The sequence below is a fragment of the Salmo salar genome, chromosome 12 (assembly GCF_965601325.2).
Source record: "Salmo salar chromosome 12, fSalSal1, whole genome shotgun sequence".
NCBI lineage: Eukaryota > Metazoa > Chordata > Actinopteri > Salmoniformes > Salmonidae > Salmo > Salmo salar.
Genome location: NC_138302.1, coordinates 47,411,178 through 47,429,126, shown reverse-complemented (window position 1 = coordinate 47,429,126; position 17,949 = coordinate 47,411,178). Strand labels below are relative to the sequence as shown.

At 41.0% G+C, this 17,949-nt stretch overlaps 1 protein-coding gene across 1 annotated transcript; it reads left to right on the top strand.

Annotated features, from left to right (window-relative positions):
• The first annotated feature begins 9,193 nt into the window (after positions 1 to 9,193).
• Positions 9,194 to 17,631, top strand: tgm5l (transglutaminase 5, like). Its single transcript, XM_014132220.3, has 14 exons — positions 9,194 to 9,307; positions 9,772 to 9,951; positions 10,151 to 10,384; positions 10,814 to 10,932; positions 11,187 to 11,315; positions 11,784 to 11,961; positions 12,183 to 12,318; positions 12,501 to 12,604; positions 12,903 to 13,142; positions 15,082 to 15,111; positions 15,278 to 15,487; positions 15,767 to 15,924; positions 16,180 to 16,316; positions 17,081 to 17,631. Exons 1-14 carry the CDS (start codon positions 9,301 to 9,303, stop codon positions 17,232 to 17,234), a joined length of 2,016 nt encoding a protein of 671 aa, XP_013987695.1. The 5' UTR covers positions 9,194 to 9,300; the 3' UTR covers positions 17,235 to 17,631.
• The last annotated feature ends 318 nt before the right edge of the window (positions 17,632 to 17,949 follow it).

The following is a 17,949-nucleotide window of genomic DNA, read 5'->3' as shown; positions in this document are numbered from 1 at the left end:
CTGGTGACTGAACTAAGATTTGTTAAAGGCAATGGTATTGCTGTTGTGATTAGTTGTGTAGTTTTGGGTACCGGTAGTTAGGAGTACGGCAAACACCTTATTTCTTTGGTTCCTCAATATACATTTACCATATTACAATGTAGGCTATGTGTTACAGCACTACTTTTGGTGTCCCCCCCCCAGGAATTGCTCTTGAGAAAATTTCATGTAATTGTCCCCTCCAAAGTTTATATCAGATTTTCGCCCCTGATGCTGAGTCAACCTCAACCTAATTGTCCACCCCATGCCACGTTGACGACAAGGTGTTAGTAGTACAGTAGAAAGGATGAGAGACGGCATCGTGGAAGAATAGTACACATGATTGTGTAGATCTCTGCTTGAAAACATTACTAAATAGAAGCAGCTAAATTCAAGGCCAGGTACTGATAAGATCCTAATTAAACCCCTGCATCAGTGTGTGTGAGTGTGTACTTGAGTGAGTGCATGTGTTTGTCTCTCCACACCCACATGGCCACACCTGTTTTCCTGTGAATTTCATGTTTTATACAGAACTGGTTTCCAGTCTAGGTTTCATCAGTACCTGGAAACAGGCCCATAATATGATGTTTGGTCGTCATACCCATGTCACCTCAAAACCAAAGTAGTAGGCCTACTGTAAAAGTGGTTCATTTTTACGTTATATGGTTAGAAAAACATTTCAGGAGGAGTAATAAATGATATGGCTTAAAACTGCAATATAACTGTTTGTATTTGTGTTCAATAAGTCACTAGTGGTCATCCAATGTGATGCAACACTAACAGCAGTGTGCCCCTAGCCTGCCTGAGAACCGCTGTATTCAGTGGTATTCATTTTCCTGGTCGGGTCAGATTTTCTGCCAGATTTTGTGGAGCACACAATGAATGTGTTTTCTGTCACTGAGGACAAGGTGCCACATGGGATATTCTAGTGGTATGATTAGGGCTGTTGCGGTGACCATATTTCCACCACACCGGCGGTCACGAGTCATGAAGGCAGTCAACTTCCACGTGACCTGTTAGTCATGGTAATTAATCAATCAAATCAAATGTATTTATAAAGCCCTTTTTGCATCAGCCGATGTCACAAAGTGCTGTACAGAAACCCAGCCTAAAACCCAAAACAGCAAGCAATGTAGATGTAGAAACACAGTAGCTAGGAAAACCTCCCTAGAAAGGCCAGAACCTAGGAAGAAAACTAGAGAGGAACCAAGCTCTGAGGGGTGGCCAGTCCTCTTCTGGCTGTGCCGGGTGGAGATTGTAATAGAACATGGCCAAGATGTTCAAACGTTCATAGATGACCAGCAGGGTCAGATAATAATCATCACAGTGGTTGTAGAGGGTGCAACAATTCAGCACCTGAGGAGTAAATGTCAGTTGGCTTTTCATAGCCGATCGTTCAGAGTTAGAGACAGCAGGTGCGGTAGAGAGAGAGAGTCCAAAACAGCAGGTCCGGGACAAGGTAGCATGTCCAGTGAACAGGTCAGGGTTCCATAGCCGCATACAGAACAGTTGAAACTGGAGCAGCAGCGTGACCAGGTGGACTGGGGACAGCAAGGAGTCATCAGGCCAGGTAGCCCTGAGGTATGGTCCTAGGGCTCAGGTCCTCCAAGAGAAGAGAGAGAGAGAATGAGAGAGCATACTTAAATTCACACAGGATACCGGATAAGACATGAGAAGTACTCCAGATATATCAGACTGACCCTAGCACCCCGACACAAACTAGCATAAATACTGGAGGCTGAAACAGGAGGGGTCGGGAGACACTGTGGCCCTGTCTGACGATAGCCCCGGGACAGGGCCAAACGGGCAGGATATAACCCCACACACTTTGCCAAGGCACAGCCCCTACACCACTAGAGTGATATCTTCAACCACCAACCTACTATCCTGAGACAAGGCCGAGTATAGCCCACGAAGACGTCCCCCACGGCACGAATGCGAGGGGGGCGCCAACCCGGACAGTGACTCAACCCACTCAAGTGACGCACCCCTCCTAGGGATGGCATGGTTGAGTACCAGTAAGCCAGTGACTCAGACCCCGTAATAGGGTTCGAGGCAGAGGATCCCAGTGGAGAGAGGGGAACCGGCCAGGCAGAGACAGCAAGGGCGGTTCGTCGCTCCAGTGCCTTTCCGTTCACCTTCACACCCCGGGCCAGACTACACTCAATCATAGGACCTTCTGAAGAGATGAGTCTTCAATTAAGACTTAAAGGTCGAGACCGAGTCTGCGTCTCTCACATGGATAGGCAGACCAATTAGGCTTCTCCAAGCGCTGATGCTGCTGATGGTCATTAGTAGCCTACCAAACTTGCTAACTGCCTGGCACTCAGCACTCTATTGTCCCTCTAATCACTCTGACATCAATGCAAATGTAATGAAAAATCTAATCGAACACTTAATTAGAGCCCATGAGCTCATGTTGCGCAACATGTAGGCTATGCAATTGCGTGAGAACCGTGTTTTGAAGGCCTCTTAAAAAGAGGAGGATCCCATCAGCTTTCTATACACTAGGCCTACTATATTTATTTCTCAACTTTTTCTTGTACTGAGCACATTATTTATCTTTACAACAGGATTATAGCCTACCTGGCTGGCATGAAATTCAACCACAGGAAAAGCATCCTCTATTCGCTACTTAAGTGCATGACAGGTGCATGATAATGGTCCATTCTAAATCACAACAAATGTCACATATATTATTTAGTATATGTAAAGACAAGATTAAATCAAGAATAGTCTGATAGGTGACAAAATTTGCCTATCACTTGTGAATTATATTTTATCATTTGTTAATGATGCTCAGCATAAGAACTGCCTTTTTTTGCGACTTTTCTGAATCATAGTCGCATACCTCATGTAGCCTAGTCCATAGGCCTATATGTTTTAATAAGGTTTCTATCACAACTAAAGTGGCCAAATAAATTCTTAAAATTAAGCACATTAATCCGCTTTACAAGGGGTTTAGAGCCTAACTGGCATACAGCGTGTGGGTTTCACCATAAAAATGCACCTTTATAATAAAAGCATTACATGCATAATTGCATTTGTCTTCACTTTCGATATTGGTGTTTTCCCGCTAATGGAACATTCGCGTTTATAGACTACTGCCATGTGTGCGTGGCTGCGCTTATAATGTGAAGAAATAGCCTAATAGTTTATCAACATTTTAAGTTAAATGTTCTGATCTGTTGCGTCAGCCACATTGCGTAAAAAAAAATGTTTTATGCTAGTGGTGGTATTCATTTGGGATCTATTGCGTCCCACAACTGTTCTCGCACAGAATATAATAAGTGTGACTTTGTAGTATGGGGGATAGTAAATTGACATAGGCTAGTGCTTTTGCTGTTCATTAGGCCTACTCATATTGCTGGCTGACGAAAAGTAAATATGGACAGTTCTCGGAATTGCACCTCGGAATTGGATAAGGACACAAGCAGTTGCATCCCCGATATGTCTGTCTTCACTTGTAGCCTGTGAGAAAGACCCGATCGCGCAGCACTCAGGGAGAACGGCACAACGGCTACTGGCTGCAAACAGCATGGATTTTTTTAGAGTGCATTACGGCCAATCGAAGGGGATGCTGCCGTGAAATTCTAGGCATTGTCAAGTGCTTGTCAAATTGTGAATGAGTGACTGATGTAGTGTGTACAGCCTGAGCAAAAAAACAAAGTAGAGCTCATGCCTTTCAAGCGACTTTTATCAAATCATCATTAGAGACGCATCATGCAACCTTACAATATATTACAAATCTAAACATATAGCCCAACGTTTGTAGAACAACTAAAGTTACATTAATTAAGCATATTTTTTATTTATTTTTATTTCACCTTTATTTAACCAGGTAGGCAAGTTGAGAACAAGTTCTCATTTACAATTGCGACCTGGCCAAGATAAAGCAAAGCAGTTTGACAACATACAAAAACACAGAGTTACACATGGAGTAAAACAACATACAATCAATGATGCAGTAGAAGAAAAAAAAATAAGACTATATACAATGTGAGCAAATGATGTGAGATAAGGGAGGTAAAGGCAAAAAAATGCCATGGTGGCAAAGTAAATAAAGTATAGCAAGAAAAAACACTGGAATGGTAGATTTGTAGTTTGAAGAAAGTTCAAAGATAAAATATAATTAATATGGTGCAAAGGAGCAAAATAAATAAAATAAATAAATACAGTAGGGGAAGAGGTAGTAGTTTGGGCTAAATTATAGATGGGCTATGTACAGGTGCAGTGATCTGTGAGCTGCTCTGACAGCTGGTGCTTAAAGCTAGTGAGGGAGATAAGTGTTTCCAGTTTCAGAGATTTTTGTAGTTCGTTCCTGTCATTGGCAGCAGAGAACTGGAAGGAGAGACGACCAAAGGAGGAGTTGGCTTTAGGGGTGACCAAAGAGATATACCTGCTGGAGCGCGTGCTACAGGTGGGTGCTGCTATGGTGACCAGTGAGCGGAGATAAGGGGGGACTTTACCTAGCAGGGTCTTGTAGATGACCTGGAGCCAATGTGTTTGGCGACGATTATGAAGCGAAGGCCAGCCAACGAGAGCGTACAGGTCGCAGTGGTGGGTAGTATATGGGGCTTTGGTGACAAAACGGATGGCACTGTGATAGACTGCATCCAGCTTGTTGAGTAGGGTATTGGAAGCTATTTTGTAAATGACATCGCCGAAGTCGAGGATTGGTAGGATGGTCAGTTTTACGAGGGTATGTTTGGCAGCATGAGCGAAGGATGCTTTGTTGCGAAATAGGAAGCCAATTCGAGATTTCACTTTGGATTGGAGATGATTGATGTGAGTCTGGAAGGAGAGTTTACAGTCTAACCAGACACCTAGGTATTTGTAGTTGTCCACAAATTCTAAGTTAGAACCGTCCAGAGAAGTGATGCTGGACAGGCGGGCAGGTGCAGGCAGCGATCGGTTGAAGAGCATGCATTTAGTTTTACTTGTGTTTAGGAGCAGTTGGAGACCACGGAAGGAGAGTTGAATGGCATTGAAGCTCGTCTGGAGGGTTGTTAACACAGTGTCCAAAGAAGGGCCATATAGGAATACCTGTTTCTTTGTTAACCGCTCAACACAAAATAGCCGCATGTGCGCACTCCCTCAAATCGTTTGAGGAAAATATCCTTTATTTTATTCAGTTTTGTTCAATTGTATTCTTCATACTATAAAATAATGCCACGGAATTCTAAGCAACTCTTGTCTGCTAAATGAACTAGTGTAGCCCACAGCCATTTGGCATAGCCAAATCAGGACCTTACATAAGGATGACTCGGAGTATGCAATTCTGTTCTCCTGAAATAGACTACATTTTCTTCATATCATACTTCTTTAGACCTGTCTAAAATAAATAATTGATTTATTGAGAAGGTGTAGGCTATATTACATGGATTTATTAGACTTTTTAAAATGTAGATGTTCCAAAGGTCTGCGTCAGTGGCTTGAAGGCTGTGTGGAAGCCAGGAGATGCTAAATGTGTTTATGTTAATTAAATGTCAATTACTGTGAGACTGACAGTTATTTGCTTGGCAATCACCGGCTGACAAAATTTTGTGACCGCCACAGCCCTAGGTATGATAGCTAACTAGCTGAGCCCATGGCCAACACTTGGCTAGCATAGATATGGCAGACGTGATGGGCAAACGACCTGACCCAGCAGAAACTACTCCATCTAAGCCATAGAAATTTGGAGAGCAGACAGGGAAAAATGGATAGTGATAGAGCCACAATCAGAGTAAACCTCAAATTTCCATTTTTACAGTAGAGAGAACTGAGGAGTTGAAGGGATTCAATACCAACCCAGAATTAGCATTTCTTCCTGTTGAAAAGGTAAGACATAGCTAGGTATGTAATATATCTTGCTAGATATAAAGTCAAATGTTGCTATTTCGTTGTAAATATCTATGCAAGTAATACTTTCGAGTACTTGTTTTGATTGTTTTCAAGCCATGCATTAGCTGGCTAGCTAACGTTAGCTAGTAGCTTGTTAGCAGACTGTTAGCACCGTGTGGGTGTGAGGTTTGCTGATGTCAACGTTGTGAACAGAGAGTCGCATGGTGGCGGTGTGGTTATGGTATAGGCAGGCATGAGCTACAGATAATGAACACAATTGCATTTTATCAATGGCAATTTGAATACATAGAGAGACCCTGTCGAGATCCAGAGGCCCATTGTTGTGCCATTCATCCACCACCATCACCTCATGTTTCAGCATCATAATGCACAGCCCCATGTCGCAAGGATCTGTACACAATTCCTTGAAGCTGAAAATGTCCCAGTTCTTCCATGGCCTGCGTACTTACCAGACATGTCAACCATTGAGCATGTTTGGGATGCTCTGGATCAATGAGTACGACAGCATGTTCCAGTTCTCGCCAATATCCAGCAACTTCGCACAGCCATTGAAGAGGAGTGGGATAACAATCCACAGTCAACAGCCTGATCAACTCTATGCGAAGGAGATGTGTCAAGCTACATGAGGCAAATGGTGGTCACACCAGATATTGACTGTTTTTCTGATCCACGCTCCTACATTTTTTTAAGGTGTCTGTGACCAACAGATGCCTATCTGTATTCCCAGTCATGTGAAATCCATAGATTAGGGCCTAATGAATTTATTTCAATTGGCTGATTTCCTTATGTGAACTGTAACTCAGTAAAATCTTAGAAATGGTTATATGTTTGTTTATATTTTTGTTCAGTATAGTTTATATAAATAGGTGGGGTTTATGACTTTGTGGGTGTGGTAACTAGTGTCGTGTCTTTGGGGTACCATTAAACTGAAGACATGTTTATCAATTAACTCCCTGTAATTATTATCACGCTATTAAACTGATTAATCGTTTAATTGTAATTAACTAGGAGATCGGGGCACCAAGGACAATATTCAGATTACAAAGTTATAATTTTCCTAATATAACTTTCCTATATTATAACATTATATATTATATTCTATTATAGTAAAGGCCGATTATCTTCTGGTTTAAATGGTGTATTTTACCTCGCGTCCAGTCTCATTCCAAACGTCGTAAATTGTTGTATCTGCACGAACCCAGCCTTTACTAAGAGTCATCCATACATCAATTGTCTTAAAATCATTTATTTACTAAACTAAGAAATTCACAGAAAGTATACAAACAGTAATTATCGTCACAAAGAATTGGTAGAGTAATGTGCCCTAGTGGGCTAACAGGCCTGGCGGCCTGTTGAACAATGGGTCATAAAAAGTCAGCTGAGGATGCACACCTACAGAGTTCATTAATATTAACAATTGATATGCTAATCCTTTTGCACATGAACGCTCACTCATTTGGGAACAATTGCAATCAATATATATTTACGCTCAGTGTGTCGTCGGGATCCTTGCTGGAGCGTCGTTCTGTTGGAGAGTTTTGTCCGCTCTCTCTCTCTCTCTCTCTCTCTCTCTCTCTCTCTCTCTCTCTCTCTCTCTCTCTCTCTCTCTCTCTCTCTCAGTTAGAATGGATCTTTCAAAGCGACATTCATTAATGTCGTTATAGAATGGATGTTTCGTTGGTCTTCGCGTTCAATGATATACTTTCTAGCTGCAGACTATTAATTAATATCAAAGACTTGTTCTTATTCTGTCGATATCAATAGTCTAAAAGTTAACCACGTGGTATGGTTCACTTTCAGTAGATGGATTGGATGGTCAAACCTATTGGCCAACTTGCAATGGAGTGGAGGCCTGGTCTGAAGAAAGTAGATCAGGGTATAGTTATATAGTGAACATGTCACATGACGCCTGGTCCTGTCTGTGTCCCTGGGGGCGTGCCGATGACTGAGTTAAGCTTGGTACAGAAATACAATTCTATCACATTAACATCAGTACATAGCATCTCAATGTATTACAAATAGCTTTATCCTTATTAATACATTCTATACAACCATGTGGATGCAAGTCTCAAGGCTGAGGCTATTATATAAACCGTTTTATGGTAATATGGCTATATTGTCTCTTCTGAGTATCACAAAATTGTACCAAGCGGACCAGTTCGTAGCTGGATTCTTCACCAATCTTCCATACCTTCTCCAGAACACAAATGTCGCTTGGCTCCCCAATTCTGTGAGTTGGAAGAATTTCCTGTGTCTCTCTATGGGCCATGTGGCAAGAGATTCTCCTGGAATGTTACCACTCCTTCCCACAGGGACTGGGTGGGGGAAGGTAGGTTGGGGGATGGTGCAAGGGGGGAGGGGGTCAACTGTCCTCCCTGTACTCAAAGAGGCCAACGTCATGACACTAGTGATGACCATGTAGGATGGTAGCTATTTCTTCTGTGGGTTTAAGAAGGGCCGCCACCTACTTGCTGTACATTGTGATTAACATTTTCCTTCAAGTGGGTGAGGCAATTTAGGAAGTGGCATTTATTGCTAGAAAGGAACCATTTTTTAGTGCCTCAAATATATAGTAGCCTATATTAAATCAATGGTAAAAATGTAGGCTATTATTGGGCATAATAATTTTATCATTAACTTAAACTGTAAATGTTTAGATTCTAGACCTATCACTTTTTGTGTAATCAGTAATGATTGTAAATGGATTATGTCCCTATGTGTTGTTGTATTGTGTTTTTAAATTGGCAAATAAATTAAATCTAATTAAAATCACAGCAAATATAAGGTATTTATAGAAACAACAAAACAGCTTGCAGCCTCTGGCTGGCTATAGTAGCTGGAGGGTGGCAGGCCGAATTTGAGATGAGAGAAATTCCTTGTTATCGTCTTTGAAATTAACTCATGGCTAAATGGCTAAATAACTGTCCTCTGAACGGAGGCTTAATGCCAGAGATGCAAAAGCGGTCTGCCAAGGGCTTATAGCGGTCCTCTGAATGGGGGCTACCCGCCAGAAATGCAAATCATGTCTTGAGTGGCTAACTCAAATTTATAGCCTTGGGCGTAGTGCCAGTGGAAAATAACAAGCAGGGGACATATCTTGCTATCTGGGATGTACTGTACTTTTGAGTCGGTTGGTCCTGCTAGTCACTCACGTTCTAAACATGCACATTGGTAAGACATCTGCGCAAGAACACACCTATGTCCTTGACTATTGTACAAGTCTTTCCCTAGGCGATCACATAAAGGTTATTAGTCTGATTAAAAACCTGTCAGTGATCATAGGTGAAACCAGTTAATCCGCTTGCAAACACCCAGTACAGTCATTCTTCAGATACTCCAGTGGGTGGGGCAGAGGAGACTGTTTAAATAGGTGGAGATGGAAAGTGTTCCTCATATCAATAAAACAGTGAGCCTTTCGAACCGGAGCACACACAAATGGAAGGTGAGATACTGCTTTTGTTATGCTTATCGTTAGGCTATGTTTTATGATTATCATTACACTACTCAATTTATTGTCCTGTGACATTACAAGTTTAGTGGTATGATTCTTTGGTGGGTTATATCACAACTCAGATTTACTCAGCTGTCAAACTGTAGTTTTGTGGTCACATGGTCAATCCGCAATAACACTTTCGAGGCAATTCAACATTGCACACCCGTGAGCTCTTGACACCACAATTGAATCAGTATGCTTTTATTATCCTTGAAATTATTAGATGGAATTGTTAAATGTGTTATTAGCACTGCTAAGCAGAATTAACTATTCAGATGAGATATCTTATTGAATAGCAAAAAGGAACATCATGGTATTTCCGCATTTTGATGTAGTTTCTGATCTCTGCATTTTACTCACATTAAAGTCTTCAGTATTCCATTGACAAACGCCCAGTGTTTCTTTCCCTCCAGAATTGAGAATCCAATATGTCAACCTGGAACATCAGGGCAACCATGAGAGCCACTATACCCAGGGGTTCAGCTCTAAAAGCCTGGTGGTGCGGAGAGGAGCACCCTTCAAAATCACCCTGCTCCTGAAGGGACGAGCCTTTAACCCACACTCTGACACACTGATGTTCAGAATCCTCCTCGGTACACTGGGATACATACTGTTCAAGTCATATTTGTTTTGTCAATAATTGGTTAGGACATTTATTGTCAGAGCATGAATGATGTATGTATGTAGAAAGCTAAAGTATACCTATTCATTTTGGGGCGGCAGCGTAGCCTGGTGGTTAGAGCGTTGGACTAGTAACCGAGGATTAAGGAGACAATTCCTTTTTCCCAACAGGTGGGCTGTACGTAGAGTTCCCCGTCACCTTCTCCAAGCAGGGATCCCCCTCCCGATGGAGTGCCTACTTCAACCCCAAAGGCCTAAACCCCAACTCTCCCTCTCTGTACATATCCAGCCCTGCCTCTTCCTCCATAGGGCGCTACAGTATTCAGCTCCACGTGCTCACACAGCACGGTCAGCAGGGCTACACGGTCGGAGACTTTGTTCTCCTTTACAACCCCTGGTGCCACGGTGAGTTGATCTACAGAACGACTTAAACCCGCTCCTATGATTAAATGTATTGATTGTAGCCGGGTTTGGGGTCAAGTCCATTTCGCTTCATAGCAATATAGAAGTGAATAGAAATTCTGATTCAAGACACAAAATGGAATGGAATTTATCCCAACACAGATTGTCCTTGAGTCTAATGCAAACTTTAATTTCTGAAAATTATAATGGTACACTGCATTAATGCAGTGCCTTTTATCAAAAGTGCTTTACTAAGTGTGATCACGTTGGGGATGCATGGCGGCTATTTTGAATCCTACCTCCGTTATTGCGGTGGAGAGGTAAGGGTTCATACTGGCAAATTTCTACATTGATCCATTCTCAAAGTAAGTACCAATTATATACGATACAAACATTTTTGATGTTAAAGTAATCAAAGTTTTCTCCCTCCAGAGGATGCCGTGTACATTCCCTTCGAAGACCAGAGAGAGGAATATGTTAGTAAGGACTCTGGTTTATTGTACATGGGGACCCCTAAAAACCTTCAATCAAGACCTTGGTCGTTCGATCAGGTGAGCATCTCCTGACCAGCTTCAAAACATTTTACGATACCATTCACAGTCAATTACCACATTTTCCAGAGACATCTACAAAAAGGCTTGACATGACAACATACATGACTAAAAATAAATAAAGGAATAAATGAAAAATCTATTACATAAATGAATAAATAATGACATAAGTTGACAAAATAATTACATAAATGAAAAATGTATAACATAGATGAAAAATAAATAAATATTCAATTTTGTTTCTATCTATGCAGTACGAGCCAGAGATTCTGGATATTTGTCTGAAGCTGCTCCAGGTCAGCCCGCAGCACGGCAGGAACTGGCAAAAGGACTACCTAGGCCGCGCCGATCCTGTCTACCTCAGTAGAGTGGTTTCTGCCATGGTGAGTGACAATGCCTCAGATCCCTCAGATAGTAAATTAATCTCTCACGCTTTATGTGTGGAAATTAGAATAAGAGCTCAGGAGCTCTGGAGCTCACAAAACGTCTGGCAGTCTATAATACTGTGTCTGGCAGTCTATAATACTGATAATACGCTCATGCAATGTGTTTATATTTCAGTTCAAGCAATGAGGGTTGAAGTGAGGTTAGGTGATAAGGCCATTAAAACATATTGTTTCTGTGTAGCTGAGTCATCTTACTATGTTAACCTTTCTTAAATGATTTCACTCTGAATTGAATAAATTGTACTTTGTACTTAGGTTTTGGACTCGAAAAAATGACCAGGTATTTAAGAAATGTCAAATAAATAAATACCAGGTATTTAAGAAATGTCAAATAAATGGTTACCGAATAACATTGTTGATCCCTAGAGGGAACATTGGGTAGATAATTGTGTCATTCTCTATCAGATCAACTGCGAGGACGACCGAGGAGTTCTGAGAGGGAACTGGTCGGGCGATTTCAAGAACGGGGTGCCCCCCTCCAAGTGGACAGGAAGTGCGGCTATTATGAGACAGTGGGCCAAGTCCAAGTTCAGCCCAGTGATGTACGGCCAGTGCTGGGTGTTTGCTGCTGTGATGTGCACAGGTAATGAATATGTTGGAAATGTATGTATTGTAAAATGTTTTATCAATGCATATTGAATAATATCACTTCCAGCTGAATTTCTGTATATGTTCATCATGGCACAATCGAAATGGAATATTTGAACAAGATTGTCTAATTTATGTTAGGAATATAAAGAGTTAGGAAATCATTGGTCAAATCATTGACAAATTCTTCATCCTTGTATTTCTATCTCTTCCTAGTCATGAGAGCTCTTGGTATTCCATCCCGTGTCATCACCAACTTCAACTCAGCCCATGACACCGACGGCAACCTGGTCATCGAGGAGTTTTACTCTGAGACGGGCAAGAAACTATCTTACAGTAAAGACAGCATATGGTAAGCAGATATCTAGTCTACAGCATTACCACATCATGAATATTAAATATTATTTGTAGATTAAATAATATGAAAGTAGATTGTATGATAGCAAGAAGTATTTTAAGTAACATGTAAGTAATTGCATGTAAAAATCAATCAGGCTTTGGTATTAAAATGTGCTATTTTGTCCTCCATTTCAGGAATTTCCATGTATGGGTGGAGTGTTGGATGACCCGGCCAGACCTGGGTGCACAATTTGACGGATGGCAGGTTTTGGATCCAACCCCGCAGGAGAGGAGCGGAGGTCAGAGTCGAAACAAACTAAATAGAAACTCCATAATACAAGTTAGATTAAATAAAACTGAAAGTCCATACATAAATAACAATTAAAAAACGATTATTTTAGTTTTTATGATATTCAGACACTGCACTTGTCACGAGCCACCGACACTGATAACCAGACCATTTTTTTAATGTATGTTTATTACCTGTTTTTATTATTTTTATGACACATTCTACGTCATCCAGACTGGAATCAATCAAAGAGTATGGCTACTATTGTTTCTAGTTCTAAAGCTCCACCATATATGTCCCCCTCCTAGGAATCTTCTGCTGTGGCCCAGCCCCAGTGAAGGCTATCAGAGACCGGCGTGTGGACCTGGTCTACGACATCCCCTTTGTGTATGCTGAGGTGAATGCTGACGTCCACACGGTCATTGTGAAGCAGGGCCAGGTGCTGAGTTCCAGCACAGACACAGAGAGAGTTGGTTCCCTCATCGTCACCAAGACCATAGGCTCACCAAGGCCTCAGAACATCACAGGGAACTACAAACCCACCGAAGGTGAGTCGAACAGAAGTGATGTCATGAATCAAATGCTAATATTAAATCGGTAAGACTTTGTAGTAACTATCATGAATAAACATTAATAAACTATTTGTAGACTATGAAGGCACACCACACACACACACACATATATATATATAGTGCATATATAGTGCATTCGGAAAGTATTCAGACCACTTAACATTTTGTTACGATAGCCTTTTTCTAAAATGTATTAAATCATTTTTTTCTCTCATCAATCTATACACAATACACCATAACGACAAAGCAAAAACAGGTTTTTAGAAAAACTGAATTATAAAAATGTACATAAGTATTCAGACCCTTTACTCAGTACTGTGTTGAAGCACCTTTGGCAGCGATTACAGCAGCGAGTCTTCTTGGGTATGACGCTGTATTTGGGATTTCTCCCATTCTTCTCTGCAGATCCTCTTAAGCTCTTTCAGGTTGGATCGGGAGCGTTGCTGCACAGCTATTTTCAGGTATCTCCAGAAATGTTAGATCGAGTTCAAGTCCAGGCTCTTTGCGTGGCCACTCAAGGAAATTCAGAGTCTTGTCCCGAAGCCACTCCTGTGTTGTCTTGGCTGTGTGGTTAGGGTTGTTGTCCTGTTGGAAGGTGAACCTTCGCCCAGTCTGAGGTCCTGAGCACTCTGGAGCAGGTTTTCATAAAGGATCTCTCTGTACTTTGCTCCATTAATCTTTCACTCGATCCTGACTGGTCTGCCAGTCCCTGCAGCTGAAAAACATCCTCACAGCATGATGCTGCCACCAACATGCTTCACCGTAGGGATGGTATTGGCCAGGTGATGAGCGGTGCCTGGTTTCCTCCAGACCTGATGCTTGGCATTCAGACCAAAGAGTTAAAACTTGGTTTCATCAGACCAGAGAATTCTGTTTCTCATGGTCTGACAGTCCTTTAGGTGCCTTTTGGCAAATTCCAAGCAGGCTGTCATGTACCTTTCACTGAGGAGTGGCTTCCATCTGGCATTTCTACCATATAGGCCTGATTGGTGGAGTGCTGCAGAAATGGTTGTCCTTCTGGAAGGTTCTCCCATCTCCACAGAGGAACTGGAGCTCTGACAGAGTGACCATTGGGTTCTTGGTCACCTCCTTGACCAAGGCCCTTCTCCCCCGATTGCTCAGTTTGGCCGGGCATCCAGCTCTAGGAAGAGCCTTGGTGGTTCCAAAATGCTTCCATTTAAGAATGATGGAGGCCACTGTGTTCTTGGGGACCTTCAATGCTGCAGAAATATTTTGGTACCTTTCCCCAGATCTGTACCTCGACACAATCCGGTCTCGGAGCCCAACGGACAATTCCTTCGACCTCATGGCTTGGTTTTCGAGTCTCATAGCAAAGGGTCTGAATACTTATGTAAACAAGATATTTATGTTTTTTTATTTTAAATAAATGTTCGAACATTTTGCTTTGTCATTATGGGGTGTTGTGTGTAGATTAATGAGGGGAAAAAATATTTAATCCATTTTAGATTAAGGCTGTAAGGTAACAAAATGTGGAAAAAGTGAAGTGGTCTGAATACTTTCCGAATACACTGTCTGTCTGTCTGTCTGTATATATATGTATATTTACTCTCTATATATGTGGTATATAAATGGATTCACCATAACCCTACACTACCTCTCTATACTATGAGTAAAGTGGCCTTTGAGTGGCTGTTATGAATCCATAAAATGATTGTGAATGTTGGTTCAAGAATACTGATCTCTTTTGAGTCTCAATGTCACAGCGTTGTGTTTATATCTAAATCCTTTTTATTTCATATGCAGCAGCCATGTCCTCACACAGATCAAAAAGTGCAAGAAAGTGCCAACTTACTAGCTACATTATTCATTCAGTGTATGAAAAAAATTGCGCTATTCATGAGTATTTATTACAAGCAAATTCCCATTCCTATTTCCAATATTTTTTACTCTCTAGCATTTTCAGGAGAATCAACACATAAGAGAGGTGAGTGTTGATTATTTAATCTTCTGTATGGTTCTGTCTATATTCCATCTGTCCACAAATTTCATTGACATCATACATTTAATTGAGCAATTTACATATTTTACACTTCTTTGAGTCATTGACATAATACACTTAATTTAATGTTCCATTCATATGTGTCTCAAAGGGTCAACCCAGGGCCTCTCAGTGTCTCTGAGCCTCCTTAAAGTGCCTGTGGCTGGGGAAAACATAACTTTCACAGTCATGGTCACCAACATGGACAGCATCCCCAAGGTGCTGAGGGAGCATGTCAACGCTCAGACCAAGGAGTACAACCGTTGTCCCTCAGACACCTTCTGGGAGGTCCACAACGTCATCCGGATAGCGCCGCATGAAGGTAGGAACCTTAACGCATCGCTAACGTTAATATTTGCACATAATGTCCTATGGCTAGCACCCTAAAGATACTGTACTCCCTCCACACAGATATATGAAATGTGTTGTATTTCTTGACATACCTTCTATACCACTTAAAAGTAGTCATTTTCCTTAAAATTCTGTCTTTGGTCATTTGGAACATTTCAGGGACACCATATCATTTTGTTGAACCTACCTCATGTATTCACTAATTTGTTCCCCCCTCACTCTTTCTCCCTCTCCCTCGCCCTCCCTCCAGCTAAGGCCATTCATCACCTGATCGACCATGCCCAGTATGAGTCTCTGATGGGAGATGACTTGGTCAACCTGGCTGTGGTCATGGAGGACGAGTCCACTCAGGAGAGAGTCTTGGCCTCAGAGGAGTTCAACATCACCAGCCCTCAACTCTCCATACAGGTACAGGCATCTCTTCAGAAAGTCTCTACACACCAAATGAACTTCACACAGGGTATTTGAACGTCCGTTATACATCTTGCGTCAACATTCAAAGCAATTAAGTCCTAGACTAAACAATATAGCTATGTTTAGACAGTGATTTGCTATGTGAAATAGGTCCATTACTTGTTTCATACCTAAAACAAATGGGTTGATAACATCCTGTGTACTATGTGTGCAGACAAAGGATATGGCTTTAAACTTTTTATTCTTTAGATTGCAGATGAAGACTCCGTCATGGCACACAAGGAGCACACTGCCCTCGTAGTCTTCTGCAACCCCTTCCCTGTACCTGTGAGCGGCCTATTAACCGTGACTGGCTCTGGTCTGATCGAGGGGGAAATGCACTCAAGGTAAGAACATGTTCTTTTAGTGTTCTTTAAATGTGTTTCCTTCTTTGCTGTCTCAGACGTCAACTAGAAAACATTTCTTACATAAGGAGTGACGGAAGGCAGTGTTGGTAACTGCTAACAACAACAAAAATGTGGATTCCATTGAGTATTGGCAAAAGAATGTGCAAACACAAGGAGTGGCATAGTCGTAAGGTATAAGTCCTTAAATATTTGTATGGTTAGTCAAGGACAGAACGTAACGCTGTGTGAACTTTATTGGCACTAAGCGCCAGTATGAGATCATTTGGAGAAACAATTGAAACTCTTATATAAAGGCTGTAACTATACTGTACATGGTTACTTGGTGCCATGGCAATATGAGCCATGGCAATGTGAGTGATATCCATAGGGGAACTTTACAAGATTTAGAGGCAAAACTACATTCTGTAAACTCTTTGCACTTCAACATTTTCATTATGAGATGTTACGCAGTAGATTAACTTCACTCAAGTTACAAATAGACATATTGATTTCCTTATCCTGTAAGCGGTCTATTGACATGGAAAGACACCTTAACAAAACCAAAGCCTGGATTGCTGCCAGTGTCTTATCTTGTCCATAGACTGCTTACAGGGTAAGGAAACAAATATGTCATTTTGTAATTGGGTGAACTACCCCTTTAATCCCCATTCCCCTAACTTTCACATGAATAACCAGTCTTGTCAATTCAAATGTTGCGTCATTCAGACAAATACCTAACATAAAAATGCCTTCCTATCTTGCAGGATTCAACTGTTCAAGCCAGGGGGCACTATGGAGAGGAGCTTCAGTTTCATTCCGAGGATGGTGGGAAAAAAGATGTTGCAGGCTACTCTAGTCCTCAAAAACAACTCTGCAAAAATTATAGGCTACAGAATGATCTCTGTGAAGTCAGCTTAGTCATTTTGCAAGGATTCAGATGGTGCTAATAAATATACTTGTATTTCAGGTAGGAATTTCATGTACAACTTAAGTGTTATATCTATTATTTATATTTGTGTATTTTTAACTAAAACATGTATTTCTTTCTTTCTTATAATAACTTTATTTTTTGTTTGATGTAGCTTTTTTGTTGATTTTTTAAAAACATTTTAATGTATGATTGGTAATCACTACTTGAATGAGGTTTAATTGTTCATTTGACATTTGCCTGTGAACAAGTTAAGGTTTCTGGAGTTTGTATCATTTTCTTTGTTTTCAGTTTGTTTCAAGTCTATTGAGTTTAGTATTTATCAAATGAAACAACTTTTTATACAAATCTGTAAACAAATCAGATAAATTAATTCTGAGTGAAAAAGCTTACAAGTCTTCATCTTTGTCCTGTGTTGTAGATCACTTAAAGACAGATTTATTGTCAATAAGTGAAACCACATCCTCATCACCTCAATATCTTCTTAGTATTTCTACAACCCAGGTATTTTAATACAGTATATGTAATAAATATTTTTTAAACACTGTTTTAAACAGAGAAACTTGGGAAAATATTTACCAGAACCACATCCGCTAGTCAGTATTTGGATACTTCCTATGTAATCTCCTGGCTAAATAACCCCAAAACTATAGTGCATAGCTAGGCCTTCTGTAGATGGTTGAAAAAAGTTATTTGTTTCTAACT

Coding starts and splice junctions, on each gene's coding strand:
- tgm5l (XM_014132220.3), top strand. Junction 11,316..11,783: donor GTAGAGTGGTTTCTGCCATG/GTGAGTGACAAT, acceptor ATTCTCTATCAG/ATCAACTGCGAGGACGACCG. Junction 12,605..12,902: donor CCCGCAGGAGAGGAGCGGAG/GTCAGAGTCGAA, acceptor TCCCCCTCCTAG/GAATCTTCTGCTGTGGCCCA.